This window comes from Mesoplodon bidens (genome assembly GCF_964165515.1).
Source record: "Mesoplodon bidens genome assembly, chromosome: 13".
NCBI classification, from domain to species: Eukaryota; Metazoa; Chordata; class Mammalia; order Artiodactyla; family Ziphiidae; genus Mesoplodon; species Mesoplodon bidens.
The window spans coordinates 25,950,427-25,974,962 of NC_138169.1; the positions used below are offsets into that span (position 1 = coordinate 25,950,427).

Below are 24,536 nucleotides of genomic sequence, written 5' to 3' on the forward strand. Positions count from 1 at the left end.
TTTCGCAGTGAGGATTATGTTTACTGAGAATGGCTCATTACAAACAAAATATATGTATAAAATCTCTGTAATGCAAAAGATCCCTTTTGTCCCCAGGTGGCTGAACAGAGCCAACAGTCCAGCGTGGCCCCGTGTGTGACCAGGGGGTTGTGGTGCCACGTGCTGTAGGCAGAGTTCCTGCCGTCTGGGCTCTGTCTCCAGCCCCATTTTCATGATTTGTGCGGGAACACGACACAATGAGGTTTGCGTCCTGCCTCCATGACCCTCCCCAGGCAGGTGGCACCACCCCAGGGGCAGGCGGCTCTTGTGAATCTTCCAGACAGGTGACCTCTAATCTGCGCTTGCCCTGAGAAGCCCTCCTCCAAGCCCAGGGGTTGAGTGTCTCTGATGGACAGAGGTGCCGTGACCTCTCTTTGTGGAGGCTGCTCTCCGTGCCAGCCTCACTCACAGGCAGCCATCCTGAAAGCTTCACTTCCTCTGTTTCCCTTGACACATCTGTCCTCACCAGTGTTACCCGGACCCCTCCTGAGGACACCCAAACCCAAAGCCACCATGCATGGTACTCCTGGGCGTGGGACAGTGCTCCCTGGGATCCTGGGCCACCGAGCATTAAGGCAATGGACACGAGGCCAGTCTGCAGGCAGCACTAGTCTCTGAAACCCAGGGTGGCTACCCAACCAACAACGCCTCCCTCTTGGTCAAGGCCGTCTGGTGTTGAGGAACAATGTGGTTAGGTGGTCTGACAGCCCTTGTCAGCAGAGCCCACCCCTGCCCCCCAGAGTAGCCACGGCTCCGTAGGGGCAGACGCGGAGCATGGCCATGGTCGGCAGTCTGAGGGAGGGGCTCATGCCTTGGGCACCGGAAGACCAAGATGCAGGGTGCCGCAGCGGTGTGGCTGTTGAGACATCCCTACCCCACTAGCCAGAGGCAACCCGAGGCGTGGGTGTCCCCAGCCCCTTTGGGAATGATCCATTGTCCTTATTTTTCAGGTGCAGACCCAGGTTCAAGACCCAGCTCCACCACTCTCCTGGCCCAGATTCTGTCCGTATGGTGAGAGGCCCCTCTGAAAGAGAACTTGGGCTGGCTTACCTGTCCTGTGAAGAGAGGTGTCAGTGGTTCCAAAGTACCTACAATCTCACTATTATTGTCTTACTTGAGGTTGAGTCTCACCCCCATAAAGTGAAAACTTAAATCTCAAAAACACCACCCTCCCCTTCTCAAAAAAAAGAAAAAAGAAAAAGAAAACAGCTCTAGTCCATGCTATGGTGCCGTGCTGTGTGATCCTGGGTAGGCAACACCCCTCCTGTCAAACAGAAGAGACCCAAAGTTCTGTGCAAAAGGTCCTGATGTGAACACCAGGGTGGGTGGTGGAGGGTCACAGTACCCACCCTCCACCCAGCCACTGATCAGCCACGCAGGCCCAGGGCCCCAGCAACCAACCCTGCGAAACTTGGGGCTCCCTGCCCTCAGACGCAAGTCCCGCTGCCTGCCTAGTCAGGAAGCCTTGCGGGTGTGAGCATCTTTGGGGCCCAGGCAGCTATTCCTGGCCCTTGGGGTCAGGCATTGTGAGCACTGCTGGCCAGCAGGAGCCAGGGTCCCACCTGCAGCCCAGGTTTCCACCCCAAGGAGATGGAGTACCTGGAGGGCCGCAGGGGCCTCAGAGTCCTTTCTGCCTGAGGTCCAGCCCTCCCCAGGGGCCAGAAGCCTTGCAATCAGCTGCAGGAACTGGTCCCACTGGGAGGTGGGAGGGGGCGGCGGCATCCACCAAAGGGCCCAGGGGCGTCTGCGGTACTTCCAGGTCCCTGCAAGGCTGGAGCAGTCCCAGCCCCGGGGGCCCAGGCCAGCTACACAGTCTCCAAACAAACAGACAAGCAACATCTCTCTCAGGGCTCAGTCACCAGGTCTGTGGGGAGATGGGCTCAGGCTTCTCCCTCTGCCCTGGGTCTGGCTCACAGGCAACAAGGGCACCCGTAGGGGTGGATGTCCCCTGAGCACAGCTGGAGTCAGCCTCGGGGTCCTGGGGGAGGCTCCACTCAGATGATCCGGGGACGACCCAGCAACCAGCAGGAGTGCAGGGTAAGTGGCATGACGGCTCAGCGCTGGTGGATTAAGCAGGTGGGACTCAGCCTCCTAGAACTCCCTGGGGCTTGGTCACATGAGCCAGAGCCACAGTTCCACATCTGAGCCCTGGCAGCCCCAGGCCTGGGCCAGGGCCTCCTGAGTGGGCCCAGCTGGGGCAGGGCAGGGTGGGGTCCAAGGGCCTGGGCACACCAGGCTCCTGCTGTCAGCTGTCCAAGTAGACAAAGAGGATGTCCTCGTCCGTGCCGTAGCTGGTTCTGGCCTCCTCGAAGTTACTGATGCTGGTGCTGCACATTCCTGCTGGGGCACGAGGGGCAGAGCAGGGTCAGCGGGTGAGGCGAGCACCTGCCTGACTAGCGCCCAGGGAAGCCACGTCCCACATGCCTGGCTGCCCCTCACTGCTCGGGAAGCCCTCCTTGCCTATTGCAGCCTTTGTGAGCTTGTTCTCTGACCTTTCCCCAGTTCAGCAGATGGAGAAAGTGAGGCCCAGAGAGGGGAAGAAACACGCGCGAGGTCGCACGGGACAAGTCTGTGTGAGTCAGGGTGGTCCTTCCCCATCCCCAGGGCCACGGGAGCCCTGGGGGGTTCTGGAGCCAGGGCTGGGGCCGGGGCTGGGCAGACTTTCCTTTCTGACAAGTGTGCTGGCTGTCCTCGGAGGGCTGGCCTGGGGGATGTGGAAACTGTGGCCCGTGCAGCTGAGACAGCAGGGTGGGCCCCAGGAGGTGGCAGGGGGCTGGCACAGTGTGAGGGGGAGAGGGCTGGCCTGTGATGACAGGGGCGTGGAGGCTAGCACAGCCCCAAGTTGTGGCTGGTTTCCTGCATGGCCAGAGGGGTGGCAAGGATGAGGGAGTCCAGGGGGAGGAGGTGCTCTGGGGAGAAGGCACTGAGGTAGGTCTTGGCCACACCAGGTTGAATGGGAGGAGTCGTGGGGGCCAGGGGCCGCCCCGCCCAGTGTTCCCGCCTGCCACACTTACGGTCAGCATAGGCCGGGTTGTTGTAGAAGATGCAGCCAGTGGCCCGGTTGTAGCCACGCAGCACGATGAAATGGCCCTGGTAGTCGGGGGTGCGGCAAAAGCAGCGGTGGCCACTGGGGGCAAAGCAGCAGTACTTGACGGGGCTGGAGCAGAGGTCGCAGTGCAGCACCCCTGAGTTCACCAGCACGATGGCCACGTGGCCCTGTGCCAGGTGGGCCTGGATGTCCTGCACGCTCACTGTGCTGTGGGCAGGAGGAGGGTCAGCTGGCGCCGCTGGGCCCCATTCCCCGTCTCTCAAGTGGACCCCCACTTGGACCACTGTCCTGTCCTGTGTCACAAAGCTTGGGGACATGGCTCGTGTCTGCCCTGAGCTCCTCGCAGGTGGGAATGTCCTGCTTTGTTACGGTGGCCCAGGCTCAGATGGGGGCCAAGCATGGGACCAGGGTTGGAGGGCTCTGAGTGTGCCCAGGACAAGCTGGCCCCATCAGGCCCTTCACAGGGTGACAGTTCAGCTCCAGACAGATCCCCATCAAGCGCCACTGGAGTAGCACCCCACCTCTTGACCTGGTTAGTGAATTCTTTTGTACAAGCACCCCCCGCCTTGGTCTTTTACCCTAAATGATGCGTGATTAATGTAAACTGTTGGTTTAATTTGCTTCCCAAAATCTGAGCCAAGCACGACTTCACCAGTTTCAAAAGCAAGTGCTTCTCTGAAAGGGTTATTTTTCTTTTTCTCTAAGGCTCCTCGTGGCAGAAGGGGCTGCCCAGGAAGGACTGGTCAGCAGCACATTGAGGGGAACCCCCAGTTCAGCCAGCTGCTCCAGACTCTTAGGCACGGCCCCCCTCCAATGCCCCCAGAAGGAAGCAAGTCCAAGTAAGACCCAGAGGGGAGAAGGGCTGCAAGGGTCCTCTACGCCTGGGGCCCTAACATCTTCACGGGGGGACGCTCACCCACTCTGGGCCCTCCGTCCTTACAAGCTCCTCAGGAGCACACATTAGCACCTCATGGCCTGGCCCAACTCCAGCCAGGCTGAGTCACAGGACTGTCCGGTCTGTTGCCTTGGCCCAGGGAAACATGCTATTTTTCCATTTGGTCTTTGAAATGAAACAGCTGGCTGAGTTGCCAACGGTATGTACCAGAGTGGGATTTCAGCGACCGGGAAAAGCAGGGGCTGGGCTGGAAGGAAAAGAGCAGACTCCATGGGACCCCGGGGGTGCAAGTCCCAGGTTCGAGTCACAGCACGGCTGAGTTGGGGTGGCCGTGGTGACTCACACTGTTTTCCCCATCAGTTTCCTCACCTGGCGGACGGGGACAGCCCCAGCTCTCCACTCAACAAGGCAGCACCTGTCAAGTGCCACTAAGCACACATCGGCTGCCTCTCCCTCCAACATGTGCTCACGGGGCCCAGGGATGTGTGGAGACATTTTCCCTGTTTCCCAGTGGGCTTTCGTGTGCCTAGGTTACGTTACAATGAAAACAGAAATCTGGGGGAAATGGGAGACCCAAGAGAGGTCTGGGGGGCCCAGCCCAGGTCTGAGCCAGCAGGCCTGGGCGCATTACCTACAGGGAGCCCAGGGAAAGAAATGGCTTGCATCGGGGCAAGTCGTTCGCGGTGTCTCCTGAGTCCTGCCCCCATGTGTAGATTGAGAAGGGGGATCCACGTAAGGTCAAGCAGCCCATGGGGAGATCTGGCAGCCAGGCCTCCCTAGACAGTGTCACCCTGGGCTGTCCCTGTCACCCTCCATCACCGTGCCAGCATGTTCCCCAGGCCGTCACCCCTTTATTAGGGTCCCTGTGCTCTGTCCCATGCCACCATTCTGTGAGCAGCCCGAGGGCTAGCTAGAGTCTGTCTTGCTCACCTGTCCCTCCATCCCCCACTCAGGATCTACCCCAGGCCAGAGTTTTGTGTATAGTAGGTCATGTAGCCCCACTTGTCCCTATTTCATGGATGGAAAAACTACGGCCTGGGGAGGGGGGGCAAGTCAGTCAGTGCCCAGGGCCACCTGGGTAGAAAACCCCAGTTCTGCCTGACTCCCCAGCCTTTCCTGAGGCCTCCCCCCAGCCTGCAAGACTGTGGGTGAGCAGGTGCACAAGGAAGGGCAGGGGTGGGGTGGACTCACCACTTCTCCACCAGCACCTTGCAGGCCTTCGCTTGTGCGAACAGCTGGTTCACCCGGGTCTCCTCTGTATCGAAGTGCTTCCTGTAGAAGGACTGAAGAGAGAAGGGCAGCTGGAGAGGCCACTGCCCTCACCCCACTTGGATGAAGTAAACAGCACCTTCTGGAGTTAGCAGAGGAGCCCAGCCTGCAGGGGGACAGCACAGGCAGCATGCCTGGGTGGAAGGCTGTGTCTGTCCCGAGCGGGCAGGGCAGCTGGCCGGGAGTGCAGGACCACACAGAGAATGAGGAGGATGCTCAGGAGATGGGTGGGCAGCAGGCTCAGGCTGGCACCCTGTGGAAGGTTAGCCACCCCTGGGCTTGTGTACCCCGATGGGCAGGACTCTGGAGTGAATGAGCAAACGGGCCGGCTGAGGCCCCTGGATATCTAGCCACCACTCGGCTCAGTCAGTATATGTTAGCGAGGAACAATCTTTGTTTGGTGCAGGGGTCTTAAGGGGGCCAGAGCCCCTGTGGGGGAGGCAGAGAAGACCCTGCTCTTAGGCCCTTTCCTCTGCCTCGCGGCCACACTGACCAAGCCAGATCCGTGAGCCTTCTTCCCCTGGTCTAGGAGGTTCAGAGGAGAGTTAGGTTGACGGGCACTGGCCACCGTGCGACAACCCTCTTGCCAGCGAGACCGGTAGTGACTCTGCTCTGCCAAAGTTTGGAGTGTGGGCCGTGATCCACCCTGCGGGAGGCAGGTGAGACCAGCTCCAGCTGTGCAGGGTGGGAAAATGCACTGGGGTATGGGCAAGGCTATGCTGGCATTCTTTTTAAAAAGAAAAATAAAAGAAACGAAAGACAGTATATTGGTTTTTCTTCCAGAACACCAATGACCCAACTTGGAGCCAGCTGTCCCCATGAGAAGGAAGAAAATCGGTGAATGATGGCGGAGGAGGACAGTGTGTGCTCTGAGGCCTGGCCCGGCTCATGCTGGGACACAGGGAAGGACACAGGAACGTCACCCAGACGCTCCTCTGTGCATCGTCAGGTGCTGTCGAAGGCAGGCGGTGGGTGTTTGTGGTGGGGGTGTCAGGAGGGACCCGGCTTGCCACTGGGGTCCTCTGAGCAGCTGGACCCAAGGTCATCTGTTCCGACAGCTCACAAGTCCTGCCCATAGCGTGTCTGCCTCGGTTCCCCGGTCTCTGCACACTGCGTGCTCACCTGGGTGTCCAGGTCTGGACCACACCCTCTTCTGATCACCACATCTGGTGAAGGCCAGTGGCCGGCGCTCACCTGGTTCTTGTAGCCCTTGTCCACGCCCAGGGTCTGGGTGCAGAAGCGATGCCTCACGCCAAAGTGGCGCATCAGGTAGGCCAGGTCGATGGTCCAGATGCTCCTGGTCAGTCGCAGCTCCTGCAGGGCACTTTCGAACTCACTGTCGTCCAGCTGGCCCAGGTAGCTGTGGGCAGATGGGCTGTTGAAGTCAGGGAAGCTGACCCGGGTCACCCTCTACCCGAGGGCCTGCCAGCCACTGTCTGAGCTCCTGCGCCCCCGGAAGGCTCTGTCCTTTGTCATGAACTCCTACGTCCTGCCCACACACTGCCAGGCACAACCCGAGGCTGCTGGGGGCACTGCGCTGGCCACGGAGTCCAGGGCCTGGATTCTGCGTCTGACCTCTCTTGCTGGCTGTGACTCTGGTCAAGTCTTGCCATCCTCTCTGGCCTCGCCAGCTTCGTCTCTAGGACCATCTAAGTGCTTGGATCACATCAGTGGTTTTCTAAGTTTTAGGCACAGAATCCTTTTCTTGAACCCTATCTTGCCTGGAATTCCAGGAGGTAAAATGGGTAAGGGAGAGGCTGCCCTGGAGTTCTAGGCTGCTGCCTGAAAACTCTGTGACAAGCAGATGGCTGTGGTCCCTCCGTGCCCCAGTGGTCAAGGTTCTTGTGATATTCACGCAGCCTCAGCTCAGCGGTCAGCTCCCTAGTGACTCAGTCTCCCAAGAGTCCAAGGCCAGGAGTGGGGAGGACACCACATCTCAATCATGGGGTCACTCTGTGGGCCAGGCCCAGGCACCTGGGACTTCCTGGCCATTCCAGAGCCCTGGCATTCTCAGGACGCAGACCTGGAAGGCCTGGTCCACCGTTACTTGCTTTTGCAGGTGGGATGGAGCCTGGATGGAAGCTGGGCCTCCCACAAGCCCCAACAGAGGAGAGCCACATGGACGATGAATCCCACCCAGGTCTCTCCCTGTGTGCCCCCCCGGCAAGAGCAGGTGCTGTGGACTGGGAGGGCTAAGGCCTGCCCACTCACCGCAGCACCATCCTGGAGCAGGCCAGGCCGCAGTCCCAGTGGTAGAGCTGCTGGATAATGGGCACGGGCAGCTGCACAAAGTCCCCTGCATGGAAACACACGGAGGTCACAGACCCTGGTGTAGGGCCCACCACTGCCACTCCCACCATAATCAGCTGCTGCCCAGATCCTGCAGGGGCCATTCAGGGACCAGTGCACAGCCTTACAAAAGGCCCCCCCAATCCATTCTCCTCACCACGGCAGTGATCTCCCCGAAATGCCAGTCAGAGCAGGCCAGCCCTACACAAAACCCTCCAGTGGGCTGGCTCCCATACCTCCCAGGACAAGGCCTTCATGGCTGCTGCTCCAGCACCCTCTGCTTCCTTGCCTCCCCGTATATCCTCACTAGCTAACTCCTGTCCTCAGACGTCACTTCTCCATGATGACCCCTGTTGTGCCTGGCGCCCCACTCCGTGCATTCCCAGCCCCACAGGCCCCTCTCCAGAGCCCTCTCTGTGGTGGGCACTCCGAGGAGGCAGGGACAGGGCGGCAGCCGGGAGGCACTCAGCAGATATTCATGTCTGAATTCCTGAGGCCCCTGACTCCACAGCCCCCAGGGCTACAAGGAGGGGACTGTCACGTGTCTGCATGTGGAACGCTACCCTGGGCGGAGCAGAAAGGGCCCGACCTAGGCATTCCGGCATTCCAGCCCCGGCTCTGCCAGTGGCCGGCTGTGGGCTAGGCCACTGACTCCCTCATGCTGGACAGAGTCTGGCCATCTCTAAAGTAGGGACTTTGGTCTGATTCAGTTGTTCAATCAACAAATAATTCCCAAGAGCCCAGTAAGTGCCTGGCATGTGAACCAGAGATGGTTGTGAGTGACACAGACAGGTCCCTGCCCTGGTGGACAGCAAAAACAAGCAGCGTAGGAGAAAAACAAAGGGCCAGGATAGGGGAAGTGGGGGGGGCGGGGTGTGCCTTACAGAGGAGAGCCAGGGGGCGCCAGGCAGGGCTGCAGCAGGCAAGCTGGCACGCGGCTTGCAGGACCCTTCTGCCCTGGGATCCTGTGAATCTGGACAGAGCTTAGAGTCTAAAGAACTGGAAGGATTTCTCTCGGGCTGTGAGCACTCTGTTCACTTAGGACGCCCTTTCAGCCCATGTGGTTTCCCTGCCTCAGGGGTCTCCAGGGGACTCTCCTGAACCCACGACTGGTCTGTGCAGAGCTGCCCTGGCCTCCACTGCGTGCACCAACCAGGAGGGCCACCCATGAATCCTGGAGTCTGTCCTGGCCTTTCAACCTGCTGGTCTTGTCCAGGCAGCCTCTTGTCTGGAGTGGGTCCCAAGCTCCTACTCCCCATGTCTAAACACTCCCCGGCTCTCAAGGCCTGGCTCAGATGCCGGCACTTTTGGGGCCTTCCCTGATCCCAGGCTGGCCGTGCCCCTTCCCTAATCTGCACTCTGCCGGGCCAGAGTTCATGCTTTGGCTCACAGGAGGAGACCCCCGCACCGAGCTCATCTGTGCCCTGCTGGGCTGTCACGCATTCCCAGGAGGCAGGGACCCGTGACTGCTCCTTTGCTGCACTGTACTGTCCTCTCTCCTATGCCTCACCAGCGGGGCCCTTGGAAGGCAGGATGGCACAGGTGAGTGCAGGCCACCAGCTGGCTGAGTCACATGGCCTCTCGGTGCCTGCTCCTTTCTCACAGACGCCAGCCCACAGGGTGCTGTGGGCACTTGGGGCAAGAATGTGTGCGAAGCCCTTCACAGGCGCTGCCGTGAGCCCTGACTTCCATCCAGCTGGGGCCAGGCACACTGAGACCAGGCAGGCTCAGGCTTTGCTCCCTCCTTCCCCGACCCCTGGAGGCTCTAAAAGGAACCCAGGCCATGACTAGAGGCCTTCTGATATTCCCCTCCACCCACTGCCATGGATTCAGCCCCCAGGGCTCCATCCTGCCTGACTTCTGCCTGTCCTCTGCCCCAATTTCTACCCCCAGCCCCTCTCCTGTTTCTGTACACAGCAGCTGGAGGGATACCTTCCAGTCTCCCATTGCTCTTAGAATAACATTCTTATCTCTTGCTAAGGCCTGTAAGGCCTGCCCCACTCGTTCACTTTGGCCCTCACCCCAGGACCTTTATATGTGCAGCTCTGGAACTCTCTTACCCTCAGTACTCAAGTCTTCCCCTTTTTGTCATTTAGGTCCCAGCTTAAAGTCTCCTCCCATGAGAGGCGTTTTCTGACTGTACCTTTGGGAGAAGGGGCTCTTCTTCACAGTATTTCCCTGTTTCCTTCACAGTACTTAGCAAAAGTAACAAAAACAAGAAAAATAAAATAAAGCTATCCTGTCTCCCCACTAGGCTGTAAGCTTCCTAAGGGCAGAGAATGTGCTAATCTTGTTCACTGTTATTCCCAGTGCTTAATGTCTGATGCTTAGTAGTAACTCAAACCTTTGCTGGAAAAAAAAAACGAACTCATTAAGCACCACTGTGTGCCAGGCTCTGGGGACGTGACAGGTAACTGAGACCAAGCCCTGCCCTCCAGGTGTTCACATCCTAAAGTAATCCCCCAACGAGCTGAGTGGAGAGAGAAGCCTATGCAGTGTGCTGTCCCCTTGTGGTGGGTGCCTCCCTCTTCAAGAACCCCTCATTGTGGCTTTAAACTGCCTTTCTGTTTTTCTCTACATGGGCTGTTTACTCCCCAGCCTTTGCTCTTGCATATCCCTTAGTCCGAAAGGTGGTCTCCCATCCAAATGCTCTGGTCTCTTTCCCTCCCTGAGGCCCTCTATATGGAGGATTGGAGGTGGTGTGTAACTTCCCCACTGGACAGACTGAGAATTCCTCAGTGGCAGGCAGACAACATTTGCCTCCTCCCAACCCTCAGACCACAGCTGGCACACAGACATGCTTGAATCGCGAATGGAAGGCGGTTTTTTTCAAAAAGGCCTTATCCCTCGAGATACCCAGGCCTACGTGTCACCACAATACTCCCCTTTCCCCCAGGCTTCCAGACTGTGCCCCTCTGTTCACAGCTCCCTCCTTGCTCCGTGGCCTGGACTCTGACACTGGCTAGCTGGGCCATCTTTGGCCAGGCTTTGACTCTTCCTGTGCCTCCCCTATGCCCAGCTGTAAACGTCGCAGAGGTCGGCGGCTCTCTAGGGCCCTCGGGAACTCTGCTGCCCCTTCTCTTCTTGCCCTGCTCTCTAACTCTTTTATCCTTACCCCACCCCCAGTGTGGCTAAACGTCCCCACGTGGCCATCCCGAATCCTGGCACAAGCGGGTCAGCCAACAGGGACCCAGAGATACTCCTGTATCTCTGTGATAAGAGTAGGCGAGGCCTTCCAAGCCCAAAGCTGCTGCCAGATGTTGATGCCTGGAGCCAAGGGACTGTCCCACCTGAGAGCTAGGGTCTGCCTGGAAGGTCCTGGCCTGGCTTCAGTTGGCAGCTGTCGCCAAGGAAGGAAGGCAGCTCACTGGCCCTGAATACTTAACCCCTCTCGGCCTCAGTCTGCTCATCTGCAAAAGTGTAAATAACATTGGTAACCGACTTTGTCATTATGAGCATTAACGAGGCTCTGCACGTAAACAACTTAGCATAGTGCCTGCCCACAGAAAGCTCCCTGTAAACGTGAGTCACTACTCCACAGAGGCTCAGGAAAGGCAAGTGTCTGATCCAAGATCACAGAGTTAGGTACCTGGAGGAGTAGGCAGGCAAATCCCAGGGTAGCCCCGGGCTCTACTCCTTGCTGTAATCACAGTGTCCCACTAATGCCTTAGGGTTGGGGTCTCCTGTGCTCCTGACCTCTCCAGTGTGTTGGCACTTCACTTTGGAGTTTACCAGCCCTTTCTCTTTCTCATCAACCCTGTGCCTTAAGCAGAGCAGGAATCACTGCTTTCCCCCTCCCCCACTTAGAAAAGCAACCACCGCACTGAACGGGTCAGTCTGTTTCCGCCCCAAAGGAACTCAGGCCACCTGGGGCAGAGGAACTAGAGAGTGAAGAACTGTAGCTGGGTCTGGAAGGCCAGGGGAAGGCCCTCCCCCATTGCTCTGTACTCCCAGCCAGTTCCCAGCCCTTCTAGGCCTTAACTACCCGAGGGGACAGGATCTTCCAAGCCCCAGGAGGACTTTTCGTTTCTGGGGAAGGTGCCGCTCCTAACTCTCAACGGGGACCCTCCCACCATGACCGCAATCAGAGCTGCCTGGGGTCCTAGCCCAGGGAGTATCAGGAAACCCCAACTAACCGGGGCTGGCGGTGGGGTGGCCAAGGCGGAGTGCACACCTGGCCAGGTTTCGCTCAAAGCTCTACAGCCCGGGCCGCGGCGGCCGTCAGCCCAAGGTCGCGCGGCCGGACCCTGCCCCGCACTAGGGCGGGGTCCCCCCTGTTCCCCGGGGTGAGAGCTGAGCCCTCGAGGAGCACTGACCGGGTTCGAGCGGCGGCCCCGCTGCCTCCGCCTCCGTCCTCATGACGCGGGCGGCGGGGGGCTCCCATGGCCCCGGCCCGGAGCCGGCTGCAGCTTCGGCTTTGACTGGGGCTGGAGCGGGACCCGTGCGCGCCGGGATCCTGGGCAGCCACCGCCAGCACCAGCGCGCTGGGGTGAAGGGGAGGCAGCGGCTGGCCGCCCCAAGCCCCGCCCCGGCCCTTCCAGGCCGCGGCCCGCCCCGCCCCGACTCCTACGCCTCCAGGCCCCCGGGCTCGGGATCTCAGCTCGTCCGGTCGCTAGCGGTCCCGGCTCCCGGGAGCCCCGCCCCTGGCCTCCCGGGCCTCGCACCCCTTCCCCGCCCGGCTCCCCGGAAGCTCCGCCCAGGCCCGGGCGTTCCGCAAACGCGGGCTCCCCAGAGGCTCTTCCCCGTGCAAGCTCCGCCTCGGCCCGGCCAGCTCCTCCGCCAGCCTCGGGCCGAGGCAGAGCGCGGGGCTCCGGGAGACCAAGCCCCACTCCGACCCCCTGGAGGGAAGGTCACGGGCCGCCCCCGCTCCGCCCGTCCCTGTTTCCCTATCCGTATGGTGGGATACTCGCCTCGCTCAGGGCGCCCCTTACCTGGCGCTGCCGGGTTCTCAAGGTTAGATTGTGAGGGCAGGTCTTGACCCACGGCCCCACCGCCTCTCGCCCCCCATGCCCACCTTGCCGTCCAGCCCGTCGCTGGTGTGGGATGCTTGGAAACGCGACCCCCGTCTGCCCTTGCCGGCCCGAGGGTCGATGTTTCCGGCGGCACCTGGGTCCGGTCATCAGTCCTCTCTTCCGGGCCCGGAACTATTGTACCAGAGCCCAAGTTTCCCAGCCGGCGGGGTGAGGAGAAAGCGGAGGCGAGACTTCGCCCGCCACTAGGAAAAGGAAGGGGGCGGGCCCTGCGCGAGGCATTTTGGGAACGCGTGGTATTCTGGGAGAGCGGGATCCGCCATTCGCTCGCTTCACGCCTTCGCAGTCGCAAGAGTCACCTCCGTACCAGAAAGGAAGAGGAGACCGGAACCGGTGAGGAGAGGCCGGGGCGGGCGAGGGTAGGCCGAGGTACCCGCGAGGGGCCGGGGGCTGGAGGAGGACGCGCTGCCGGGAAGCTTTGCGGGGCTCGGGGAGGGAGAAGAGCGGGAAGCCCGGCCACCCAAACATGAGCGTCGCCTCACTAGCGCCTGGGAGTGAGTTCGTTAGCTTTTCCCCAAAGTACATGCTCTTCAGTTTCTATACCTCTCCAGGCCAGTGTTTTTTGAATCATCCAGGTAATGGTCTTGAGATCATTTCTAACTGATTGCCTCCTTCCCCCAAATCCTACCTGGGTGATCCTTTTCAAAGCCCTTTGCATCTCTGCCTCCATCCCCCTTTCAGACACTGGTCCCCTCATGCTTTCCACACTGTTACACAAGTTTTTATCAAGTTTCCCTGCTTCTAAATCGTGTTCGATTCATTTTGTAAGTGCGTATGCCTTTCCATCGGATAATTCCTATACTGCCGTGGTTCCCCCACTGCGTTCAGCATAAAATCCACACTCCTAAGGCTCCGCACCAGGGGAGCCTGTCTTTCCCAACCTCTCCTGTTCCTTTTCCTCTCTTGACCACACAAGATGTGCCCATCTTGGAACAGAAAAAGTCCACTGCTTTTCCCTTTTAATTAGGTCAAGTCAGGCTCTTGCCCTGATTATGTTTTTCCTCCAAGATAAGCATTTCCTGCTTGTAGCACATTGTCACTTTGTGAACACTTTGCTATTTTCTCTTTAGCCTTGATGGTGAAGTAAGTGGAGGGTCAGAGAGCACTTAATAGGTTGAATTAAATGCACAGCCTCTTCTCGACTTGCCTGGCTCTTTTGGTCTGTATCTGCACTGCTTAGTGCCCAATGCATTGGGCTCTTGAAACGTGGCTAATGTGACTGAAGGACTGAGTTTTCTATTTTAATTTAATTTTATTTTAATTGAGTTTAATTTCAGTAGCTGCATGTAGACAGTGGCTACTGCCTTGGACAGCTCAGGTCTGTGTCATAGGTTCTCCAAGAGATGTTACCCACAACTGAGGGTTGACAAATATATATGCATTCCAACCTTCTCTTCTCCAACACACAGTATTGGGGAACACATAGTTATTTAATGAAAAGTAAGCGATCTACAGTGGGAGGGAGATGGGAGGCACTTTTCATTTCCATTAGCTTTCCCTCTAGCCTCCCTGTTCCTCCCCACCCACATCTTGCATGTGTTTGCCAGATAGGTCCTTCAAGCTAGGAGTTAAGCTACTTTTTTCTGTAAAAAAACAAAAAAAAACCCCGCACCTTTGGCATCTTTGCTAAGTTTTGTGTAGTTTCAGGCCTTGAGGGCGTGGTGTTTGCCACATGCCTTCTTGGGCTCTGAAAGGTGAACTAACTGTTGTCTCTCTCACTGTAGAACTCTCTTCCTGCCGAGATGTCTATTGGCGTGCCGATTAAAGTCCTACATGAGGCTGAGGGTCACATCGTGACATGTGAGACGAACACTGGTGAGGTGTATCGAGGGAAGCTCATTGAAGCAGAGGACAACATGAACTGCCAGGTATCCTGCTTTGCACTTGAGGCTGTAGGGGAGGCTTGAGCCTGTGCCTTGGAGGACAGAAAGATGGTGGTTGGGGGTCTTTTTGAAGTTGTCATTCAGCAGTTATTTACCGAGTGCCTAATGTGTGCCAGGCACTGCTACAGGTACTGGGGATGTGAGTATAAATAGGAGCCATTCGGAAGTTTGGAATATTTAACTTTGTTCTTTGTGTCTCCCAATCCCATAATCATTTTCTCCCATATTTTGGGGACCTGATTAAGAAAAGTGACACTACCTTCAAGAAAACCATCGGGTTCGGGGCCACTGTTCAGTTACCCCATATGTTTGCATAGTGCTTTGCAGTTAGCAGAATCTTCTGCTCACATATTGTGTTTATTTGCCATTTTTCTTGGGGGAGGCATCTCATTTGATTGCATTTATAGCAACTACCTTGTGAGGTAAGCAGGTTTGGTGATAGTTTCATCATCCATAAGATAGGAAGAATAGGGGACTTCCCTGGTGGTCCAATAGTAAAGAATCCACCTTACAATGCAGGGAACGTGGGTTCGATCCCTGGTCAGGGAACTAAGATCCCACGTGCCATGGGGCAACTAAGCCTGAGCGCTACAACTACTGAGCTCGCACGTCTAAACTAGAGCCCATGTGCTGAAAACTACAGAGCTTCATGTGCTCTGGAACCCGCGCGCCACAACTAGAGAGAAAAGCCGCAACAAAAGATCCCACATGCTGCAACTAAGAACCAACGCAGCCAGAGATAAATAAAATAAATAAATAATAAACCTTAAAAAAAAAAAGATAGGAAGAATAAGATTAAAGGACTCATCTACTGAACGTCACTCTGTTAATGAATGTTGGAGCCACTTCTTGATGTGGTGCCCTTCCTGTGGCACAGCGTTGCCTTTTGTTAACAGTCACATGGATTTGTATGGCATCGCTTTACAAAGTGTGTAACATAATTTCTCCTTAAGAGCTTGGACTTTGGAATCAGATGTGGCTTTGAATTCTGATTGACCTTGGGCATGTTAATCACCTCAGTTTTCTCATCTGTAAAATGAGAACAGAATTAGTTCTGCAAGAGATTGACTGGGAAAGCTAACAATAAAGGGTAAAGGAGAGGGAGCAGGAGAGCTTTCAGTCTGGGGTGCTGGTCTGACACTGGGGAAAGGAGAGGGGAAAGGAAGGAGGGTTGAGTAGGAAGAGCCTTAGATGGTAGTGTATCTCTGAGGAAGTCTCAGCCAGGCAAAGGAAGGTTTCTCATTGGAAGAGTCTAGCATGGGGTACAGGTGGCCTGGCTCTATACCCCCACTGTGGTCAGTCATTGGCTGGCAGCTTGAGAAGAGAGTGGCTTCAGGGTGAATGCTGTGGTGGATCCCAGTCCGAGCAGTGCACTCCCAAGACTGCCACTGGGGTAACACCCCCACCCCAGGGCTGTTCTGAAGATCAGATGAGTGTGTGTGTGTGTGTGTGTGTGTGTGTGTGTGTGTGTGTGTGTGTGTGTGGCAACTAGCTCAGCACCTTGCACATTGTAAATGTCAACATATGGTACCTGTTGATGTTTTCTAGGTGAGAAAACTGAAGGTCAGAGAGGTGAGGTGACTTACCCAAGGTCATATTGCAGGACAGGTGTCCTAAGTATCTATTGTTTCACAGGGTTCATTGGTTTATTTGTGATTTCTCTGTAGCTTTGAGCATCCTCTTCCTGCCAGGTTGACCAGCTGGGGGTTCCCTCGTGTTTGGGGAAATAGACATATGGTGACCGCAGGTTTCTCTCCTCGGTGTTAATGCCACAGAGGTGGGTGGGTGGCCTCTCTGCAGGTCTGGTGGGTCCAGGCCTCCTTTGCCTTCGTGAGGTATGGCTGTCATAGGTCCAGTCCTCTGGCTGAAGGCATCCTCATCCATTTTAAGGTGCTTCAGTTTGGTGAGTAGAATGCAAGACTAGGATAGGGAATCTTCGTGTGTTTATTCAGCTGTTTATTTGGATAACTTTCTGAGTTTGCAAAGCTTCAGACTTCCCATCTGTAACGTGAAGGTAAGGTGTCTGACCGGGTGACCTTGGTGTTCTCTCTGATGGTAGCCAGTGTGAAATAAAGCACACAGACCCTGTGATGGATCTGGAATCATTGCAGCCTGCCACCTGGTGTGACTTGTCATGAGCTTTGGACCTCCCTCACCCTCTGTTCCCTCCTTTCTAAATCAGGGATAAAAATAGCACCTCAGCCTCAGGACTGTAGTGCAGAATAAACGAGCCGTTGCATGTCAGATAGTGGGGCCCTGCCACCTCCTTCCACCTGTGTTAATCTGCTAGGGCTGCCATAACAGAGTCCCATGCTGGGTGGCTTAAACAACAGAAATTTATTCTCGGGGTTCTGGAGGCTAGAAGTTCGAGATCAAGGTGTTGCAAGGTTGGTTCTTCTGAGGGCTGTGAGGGAGGGATCTATTCCAAGCCTCTCTCCTTGGCTTATAGATGGCTGTCTTCTTCCTTTATCTTCACGTGGTCTTCCCTCTGCGTGTGTCCGTATCATAATCTCTTCTTATAAGGACATAAGTCATATTGGACTAGGGCCCAGTTACCTCTGTAAAGATCCAGTCTTGAAATACAGTCACGTTGGTGGGGACTAAGACTTCAATATATGAATTTGGGGGGTGTGTACAATTCAGCCTGTTACCCTGCCCATGCCAAGATTCGAGGCCTCACGGGGTATAGCGAAACCTGGCGCGTTGGATAGACCCTAGCAGGCTGTGGCGGAGCTGAGCTCACTGTGGTGAGCACCCAGCACAGTTGACTCACGTGTCCCTGGGCTGGGAGGCCGATGGTGCCTGCTGTTCTCCTTTCTTCCTAGTCTCAGTAAGTCTGCCCTTTGGGGATGAGAGAGTCCTCTTGGCTCTCTCTCTGCTTGTTCTTTGCTAGAGGGCAGCTGAGTTCAGTGTTTGCCATTTGATGTTGGGCTTTAATAACATTTTCTATTATAAAAATGGTGTGGGGGACTTCCCTGGTGGTGCAATGGTTAGGAATCTGCCTGCCAGTGCAGGGGACACGGGTTCGAGCCCTGGTCCAGGAAGATCCCATATGCCCCGGAGCAACGAAGTCCATGTGCCACAACTACTGAGCCTGTGCTCTAGAGCCTGCGAGCCACAACTACTGAGCCCGTGTGCCTAGAGCCCATGCTCCGCAGCAAGAGAAGCCACCGCAATAAGAAGCCCATGCACCACAACGAAGAGTAGCCCCCTCTCACCGCAACTAGAGAAAGCCCGCACGCAGCAACGAAGACCCAATGCAGCCAAAAAATAAATAAATAAAATTTAAAACAAAAAAAGCTTTTTGAGGAAGACCAAAGTGAATAGTTGTTTTTTCGTGGGAACTTATATGTGATTAAATTTTTTTAAATATTTTTCTTACTTTAAAATGACAATCATGTGTTAAGCTTGTGATCATAAAGCACAGTAAATGTTATTTTTTAAAAAGAGAGTAAGGGCCAAATCCAGAATTTCATTATTTTTAAAGTGATGTAATTCCTAGATGTTTTGGTGGGGGGAAAGTGATAGTTAATAGATTCTGAAGAAATGATGCTTTGGGGGCTTTGGCATGATCACCCCGTCAGTGACAGGACTGTTTGAACTGTTTTCTTGGCTGTGGCGTAATGGTCTGTGGAAAAATCTACCTAGATGTTTCTTCTGAGCTATTCGAGAGTGGATTGCAGTCATCATACTCCTTTATTGCATAATATGTTGTGTGTATCTGTGTATATTTCCTCTTACTGTATCCATAGTGCAGTTATTAATTCAAGAACTCCAAGATTGAGTCAGTACTTTAACCTGCAGTGTATCCAGTTTCTACAGGTGCACAGTGTGTCCTTTATGGCCGTGTAGTCCTCTCTGCCTCATTCCTGGGTTTAGTTGTCAACTCATTTGATGCTTCTTTGGTCTGGGACGGTTCCTCCAAGTTTGTTTTTCACACCATTGATGATTTTGAAGACTAGAGGCCAGTTATTTTGTTAGAATGTCCCTTGTTTGGGGTTTCTCTGATGCTTCTTCCTAATTAGATTTGGGTTATGCTTTTATGGGCTGTTATTGTGTGATTTTTGTCTCCTCAGAGGGTCAGTCAGGCCTAAACACCTGTTTGCCCCTTGTTTGCAATGTTAACCTTGATCTTTTGGTTAAGTTGTTATGTGGTCTCTCCACCGTATGTTCCTTTTCCTTTTGTAACTAATGAGAATTTTGTGGGGAGGTTCTTTAAGTAAATACCTTGTGAGCATTCTGTTCCTCATTATTATCCCATTCTTCAGCCCCATTTAGCTTGCCGTGAAGATTCTTGCTTGAATCTTTTTACTATTACGGTTGCAGAGAATAATTTTTGTTTTTCCTCCATCATTCTTTCTGTATTTATTGGGTCTGCTGTATGGAAGTGCCTTCCCTTACCCCCCCTTTATCCATTCATTTACTATCAATATAGACTCATACTGTTAATATGTTTTGTTAAGGGTGTTATAATCCATTGCTGTCATTGTTTATTTTGATGTTCCAGTTATCCCAGATTTGACCAGTAGGAGCCTCGCAAGCTGACTCTTGTGTCCTTTGGTGTGTCCTGGTCATTTTGGGGGAGCACATCCCTACCTTCTGGTATAAGATGCTTGTTACAGGCTCATCTTTCACCTTCCCTAACCCAGCTCTGGAATCAGCCATTTCTTCAGGAGCCTTGCTTTCTTTTAGGTTGGGAGTAGAATTTAGAAACCAAACTCTAAATTCTACTGGGTGCTGTTAAGCATTTTGAAGTCTTAGTTTAACTTGTCAAACTAGGACCTGTCTCCAAATGGCTGTGGCTTAACAGTGCCAGAAGTTTCCGTTCATTGCATGCACATTCTGTGCCAGGTACTATGCTGGGGTTTTACATACAATAGGTCCTTGAGTCATCACAGGACATCTCTGAGGACAAGCTTCCAGATGCCCAGGGTGACCAAGCATGGAAGGAGCCAATCTAAATCCAAGTGTCTGACTCCCAAGTCTGTGAACTTGGCGACAGTCTCTAAAATGAGGCCTAGAGTAAACCTGTTGGATCCCATGCCTCTGAAAGCATCAGGCCCTCAGTTCTGACTGTCAGATTCCAGACAGGAAAATGAGGATGGTGGGACAGGGAGGGGGTGAACATCTGCTGGCTGCTCGCCGTGTGCCCCACAGCTGGGATGCTGTGACCGACTATCCTTGGCCACCCAGCACCCTCCGTCCCGGCCCTAGACATGTGGGTAATGAGTACAGAGACGGTCTGTACTAAGATCTTCTCTCCCCAAAGTGTCATTGCAGTTGGGCACCTGGCTTATGCCATCTGTGTTTCATTGTGGCTGTTTGGGAGAGTTGAATGGACGGGGTGTTCCTGCCTGACTTTCATTTAAACCGAGTTCACACAAGTTGCTGCCTTTAGCTCATAATGCGAGCACAGCTCGGGCTTGTTGACAAGCTGTGTACCCGGCGGAGGGATACACGGCACGGCCATTTCTCTGCTGGTGCCGTGGAGAGAGCGCGAGAGCAGCGGCCAGCCTGGTTCCTAGGCTGTAATAGGACTAGAGATGCTGGGCTCTTTCTTGCTTCAGCCCAGGTGGACACGTGCCGTTTGTGAAAGCACTCAGTGTAAGTGTTGTTGATCTTATGTAACAGCCTCTGTCAGGGATTCTCAGAGCGGGTTGGGGAGGCAGTGACAGAGGAGGGCGTGAGATGTACCAGGATGTGCTGGAGGGGAGGCGGCTTGGCAGCTGCAGGGCAGCCTTAGAGCGTGTTTGATCTTTCTGCCGCTGGGCGCTCATGCAGAGGCCGCAGGGGCCAGTTAACACTCGAAGAAAAGAGCAAGTCAGGCTGAGGTGACAACAAGCAGTCAGAAACTGGGGAGCCAGCACACCTCTCTCCCATGTGGGCTTGACCCATTCTGAATAAATTGTAGTCCTTTTCCATCCAGAAGGCTGATAAAATAAGCTGCTTTATCTGATAAACGTGGTGCCTGTTGAGATTGGCACTGGCAGGTTTGTGTCACGTTCCCACGCCCAGCCAGTATCCCGGCTGGATTCTCCTCTAAGCCCCCGTCCAGCCCCCACCCCCCATCCCACGGTTGACGCATTCATCTGTCCGAAGTGCCGCCCTAGCCCTGTCTGCCCTGCCTCTGTCCACAGACTTGCGTGGCCCCACAGTCTCTGAGGTGACGGCCCTGCCCTCGGTCCCAGTTCCTCTGCTCCGTGTCCTGTCTGGCCTTTGTGCGAACTCTCGCCTCACACCTGTCCTTATTCTGAGCCATTCATGCAGGCACTGCCACCCCCACTTCTCAGTCCCTGTCACCCAAGCCAGAGGGGCTCTGTCTCACCTACTAGAGTGTGTCCCCTGGGAGGTCAGGGACCGCATCTGGTGCATGCTCGTAAGCCTCACGGTGCTTTTGCGGTCCATGTACTGGGCAGATGCGGGAGGGGACACAGGGTTTGGACAAGCAATTCTAAGCCATTTCAGTTAGTTTATCACGTGCTGGTGGGAGAGCGAGGATGGCAGAGTTGGGGCTTTGGGAGCCAGTCCAGGCATTTGAATCAGGAGTCCCTGCCTTCTGGCTGTTGGACCTTGGACAAGTGCCTTAGTTTTTTTATCTTTAAAAATGGGAAATCTCATACTGTTAGGACCATCTCTGAAGTGCTGAGCACAGTCCCTGGCGCACACAATAGGCCCTCTGGAGTTCCCCCAGCTTTATTTAGTGATGTGAGTTTCTGCATTTCTGGACTCCCTTCCTTGCCAAGGCTTGTCTTCACATACCCTGCTCTCCACTGGTGCTGTTGGCCTTTACTCATGAGCCGGTGGTTCCCTTCCAGATGTCCAACATCACAGTCACATACAGAGATGGCCGAGTGGCACAGCTGGAGCAGGTGTACATCCGTGGCAGCAAGATCCGCTTTCTGATTTTGCCTGACATGCTGAAAAACGCACCCATGTTAAAGAGCATGAAAAATAAAAACCAAGGCTCGGGGGCCGGTCGGGGAAAGGCGGCTATTCTGAAGGCCCAAGGTAGGTGCTCCTCATGCACTGGTTGTGGCATGCGGGTGTGTCGTGTACCTTTTAGAAATGCCCTGTTATTGCTGGGGCATGGGGGTGGACCTGACCTGAGCCATCTCCATACCCATTGCCACCCCTTTTCCCTGCAGTCTTGGGGGAATCCAAGTGCCCTGCCTTCTCTGTCTGCCTCACCTGATCCCATTTACAGGAGTTATGCAAAATCCAAAGTGGCTCCTTAGAAAGAAGATGGGGACTTAAATGAAAGAGTAGATAAGTCTCCTATAATGACTCTCTAGGAGGCCCTTTGTTTTCAGAAATTCTGGGGTGTCTGGGGGATGCTTGCCCTGGTCTAGTTTGCTGACTAGAGGCACTGTGGTGTTGATTAGCTGACTCCTAAAGCAATGGGATAATAGTTCCTCTTGAGGCTGGGGATGTCTACTGATACACAATATAAATAAGGGAAATGGGGGGGGATCCACTTTCAGATAAGAAGTAAGCAGTTTTGAGCCATCTTTACCCATTAAAGGGGGCTGACTTCATTTTCAAAACTTCTTACATTTGAAAATAAGTCCGTCCTTTACCACTTTCCAAAAGTGGGACTAGCCTTTTCCCAGTGACTTTGTCTGACCTCTTTTCTTGGTTAGCCCAACCAGAGTTTTGTATGTGGGTCCTGAAAAGTTCTGCCATGTTGATTAGCTAAGAAAGCAAATGCAGTCGCTAGGAACCGTCTTAGTATTTATTGGTAAAAGGCTTTACAGTGCAGGAAAGTCACCTCTGTCAGTGTCTTTAGCTGCAGTACCTATGTTGAGTTTAAAGACGCAGTAGAATAACCCTTTAAAATGCCCTCCAGAAAAACTGATCAGAGAATCTCCTTGCCCTTCCTGGAAGAGAGATAGTTGTGGGGAGATGGGACCAAAGCTCTGGACCTTTGTCCTGGAGAAGGAACTATTTTCAGAAGTTCCAGCTTTGTGCTACAGCTGCTGTTCTCTCTGCTTCCTCAAGGAGGGCTGCCCTCGTTGTCACTGTGTAACGATACCATCTTCTCTAGCAAAGGGAGGAGCCCAGTGGCCGTGCACTAGAAGGCGCTTGGCAGTGAGTCTGCCTTGGCCCGCTGACCTCTGCCTGAGCCACTGTGCCTGTGCCAGCCCCAGGCTCTGTAAGAGGAGAGGGGTGAGGTTCCAGTTAGTAGCCGTCAGGATATTGTCACCCGTTCTTCAAAGCCACTGGTCTCCTAGAACCTTTGGGTCACAGAGAACAGCAGTCTTTATGTGGGGAGTGGTTTTGGTTTTTTCCCCCCATTCCAAAATATTTCACACCTGCAGAATAGCTCGAAGAATAATAAAACCCCTCACCCAGATTTAATAGATACTAACATTTAACATCTGTTTGTTTCAGAATTTTCAGTGTGAATTAAATGGATCTGTCATGTTTTATTAGCTCACCCTGGGCCAGCTCTGAGAAGTCATCTTTTCTATGGTTCCCATACTGGGTCCCCAAACCACCTTTGCCACAAGGCCTTGCCTCTGGTGGGGAACAGTGCTGGGCTGGAAGGCAGGAGTCCAGGGCTCTCCAGCTCTGATGCCAGGCACCTGCCCCTCCCAGGGTCTCTGTTTCCCCCATGAAATGTGACACGGTGAGCATGGTGCTGTACCGGGTGGCCTTTCAGGCCCCTTCCTGGGCCATGTCCTGGGGCTCTGGCTGCTCTGTGATATGAGTCCTTACTGACCTGGCCTTGTCCTTTCCCTTCCCCACCTTTCTTTCAGTGGCCGCAAGAGGGAGAGGACGTGGAATGGGACGTGGAAACATCTTCCAGAAGCGAAGATAAATTTATCTGTTGGACAGAACTTTGCCTTTATTTTTTTCTTTTAGGTTATCTGGGTCAGGGGGTGCGTGCGTATGTATATGTCTTAGGTTATCTTTTGACATCTTTTTCTTTAGATCTGGGTAAATGTTAAACTAAATAAATATGGTGGGTTTTTTTCTTTTTGAGAACATAAGGACTGTGTGTTCATTTTGTATTTTTGTGTGTGTGTGTGTTTGCTTTGGCAGCAGGTTAAACTTTCACACCCTGTGAGATGTCCTGCATTTTTCCAGTTTGAAGTAGCATAGTTACTGATAAGAGCATAAGCTGCTGTTCCAGGCCACTCGCTGGTTAAGCCCTTGGAACAACTCCAAGGGTGCACAGATTGCCTCGTTCTTCGGCACGGACATTCATGCAGCACTTTGTTCAGGCAGCCTTTGTGGGCGCACCATCAGCTCAACTTGAACAACACAACACACGTGGTCATGGTCTGTGAAAAAAACCTAATACTGTGACCTTGTAGCCTGGAAACCCCAGTGACTCAGCATTTAGCAAAAGTAACCCAATATTAAAAGGTAATTCAGGGCTTCCCTGGTGGCACAGTGGTTACGAATCCTCCTCCCAATGCAGGGGACACGGGTTCCATCCCTGGTCCAGAAAGATCCCACGTGCTGCGGAGCAGCTATGCCCGTGTGCCACAACTACTGAACCTGCGGCCTAGAGTCTGTGTGCCACAACTACTGAAGTCTGCGCAGCTAGAGCCCGTGCTCTGCAACAAGAGAAGCCACCACTTGCCGCAACTAAAGAAAGCCTGTGCACAGCAATGAAGACCCAACACGACCAAAACCAAATTAATTAATTAATTTTTAAAAATGATCCTGATGTGTCAGGACTTTAAAAAAAACAGAAAAGGTAATTCAGAGAGTCCTAGTGGCTGCTGTACTGGCTTCATAAGCAGTTTTGTGGTGATTCAGCGGACAGGTTCTTGTGTGTTTATCAGAGCATCTCAGCATGGACTGGCACAGCTGCAGCTCTTAATGCAGCGAAGGTAACTAAAGAGCACAGGGTGTGCAAAGTGAATAGCTGACAAAAGCACAGAAATTGGGAAAGCAACCTGGAGAAGTCAGACACTGAAGTGAGGTCTTGCAGGGATTCCATGAAGGATGAGCTACAGCAAAAACTTGAGGAAAAGGGATCAATTATCGGCCCTTAGAATGTTGCTCCTTGAACAGACGGTTCGAGTACTGGAGGGAGAGGAAGAACGTACATCAGGCAGAGATTTTTT

The 24,536-nt window shown here is 54.2% G+C and overlaps 2 protein-coding genes across 12 annotated transcripts; one reads left to right on the forward strand and one right to left on the reverse strand.

Moving 5' to 3' along the window:
- GUCD1 (guanylyl cyclase domain containing 1) lies at window positions 1–12,729 on the reverse strand. Of its 11 annotated transcripts, none has more exons than XM_081253104.1 (6): window positions 12,556–12,729; window positions 7,464–7,548; window positions 6,447–6,612; window positions 5,175–5,266; window positions 3,054–3,166; window positions 1–2,376 (listed from the first exon to the last, which is right to left on the reverse strand). In XM_081253104.1, the coding sequence occupies exons 1-6, from the start codon at window positions 12,659–12,661 to the stop codon at window positions 2,285–2,287; spliced, it is 654 nt and encodes a 217-aa protein (XP_081109230.1). In that variant the 5' UTR covers window positions 12,662–12,729; the 3' UTR covers window positions 1–2,284. The 11 variants fall into 11 exon arrangements, with proteins under 11 accessions (XP_081109230.1, XP_081109229.1, XP_081109225.1 ...); XM_081253103.1 differs by having other exon boundaries at window positions 1–2,379; XM_081253099.1 differs by having other exon boundaries at window positions 3,054–3,295.
- Window positions 12,730–12,756: 27 nt separating this feature from the next.
- On the forward strand, window positions 12,757–23,447 carry SNRPD3 (small nuclear ribonucleoprotein D3 polypeptide). The gene is made up of 4 exons (XM_081253107.1): window positions 12,757–12,904; window positions 14,296–14,439; window positions 21,270–21,462; window positions 23,214–23,447. Exons 2-4 carry the CDS (start codon window positions 14,314–14,316, stop codon window positions 23,273–23,275), a joined length of 381 nt encoding a protein of 126 aa, XP_081109233.1. The 5' UTR covers window positions 12,757–12,904; window positions 14,296–14,313; the 3' UTR covers window positions 23,276–23,447.
- The last annotated feature ends 1,089 nt before the right edge of the window (window positions 23,448–24,536 follow it).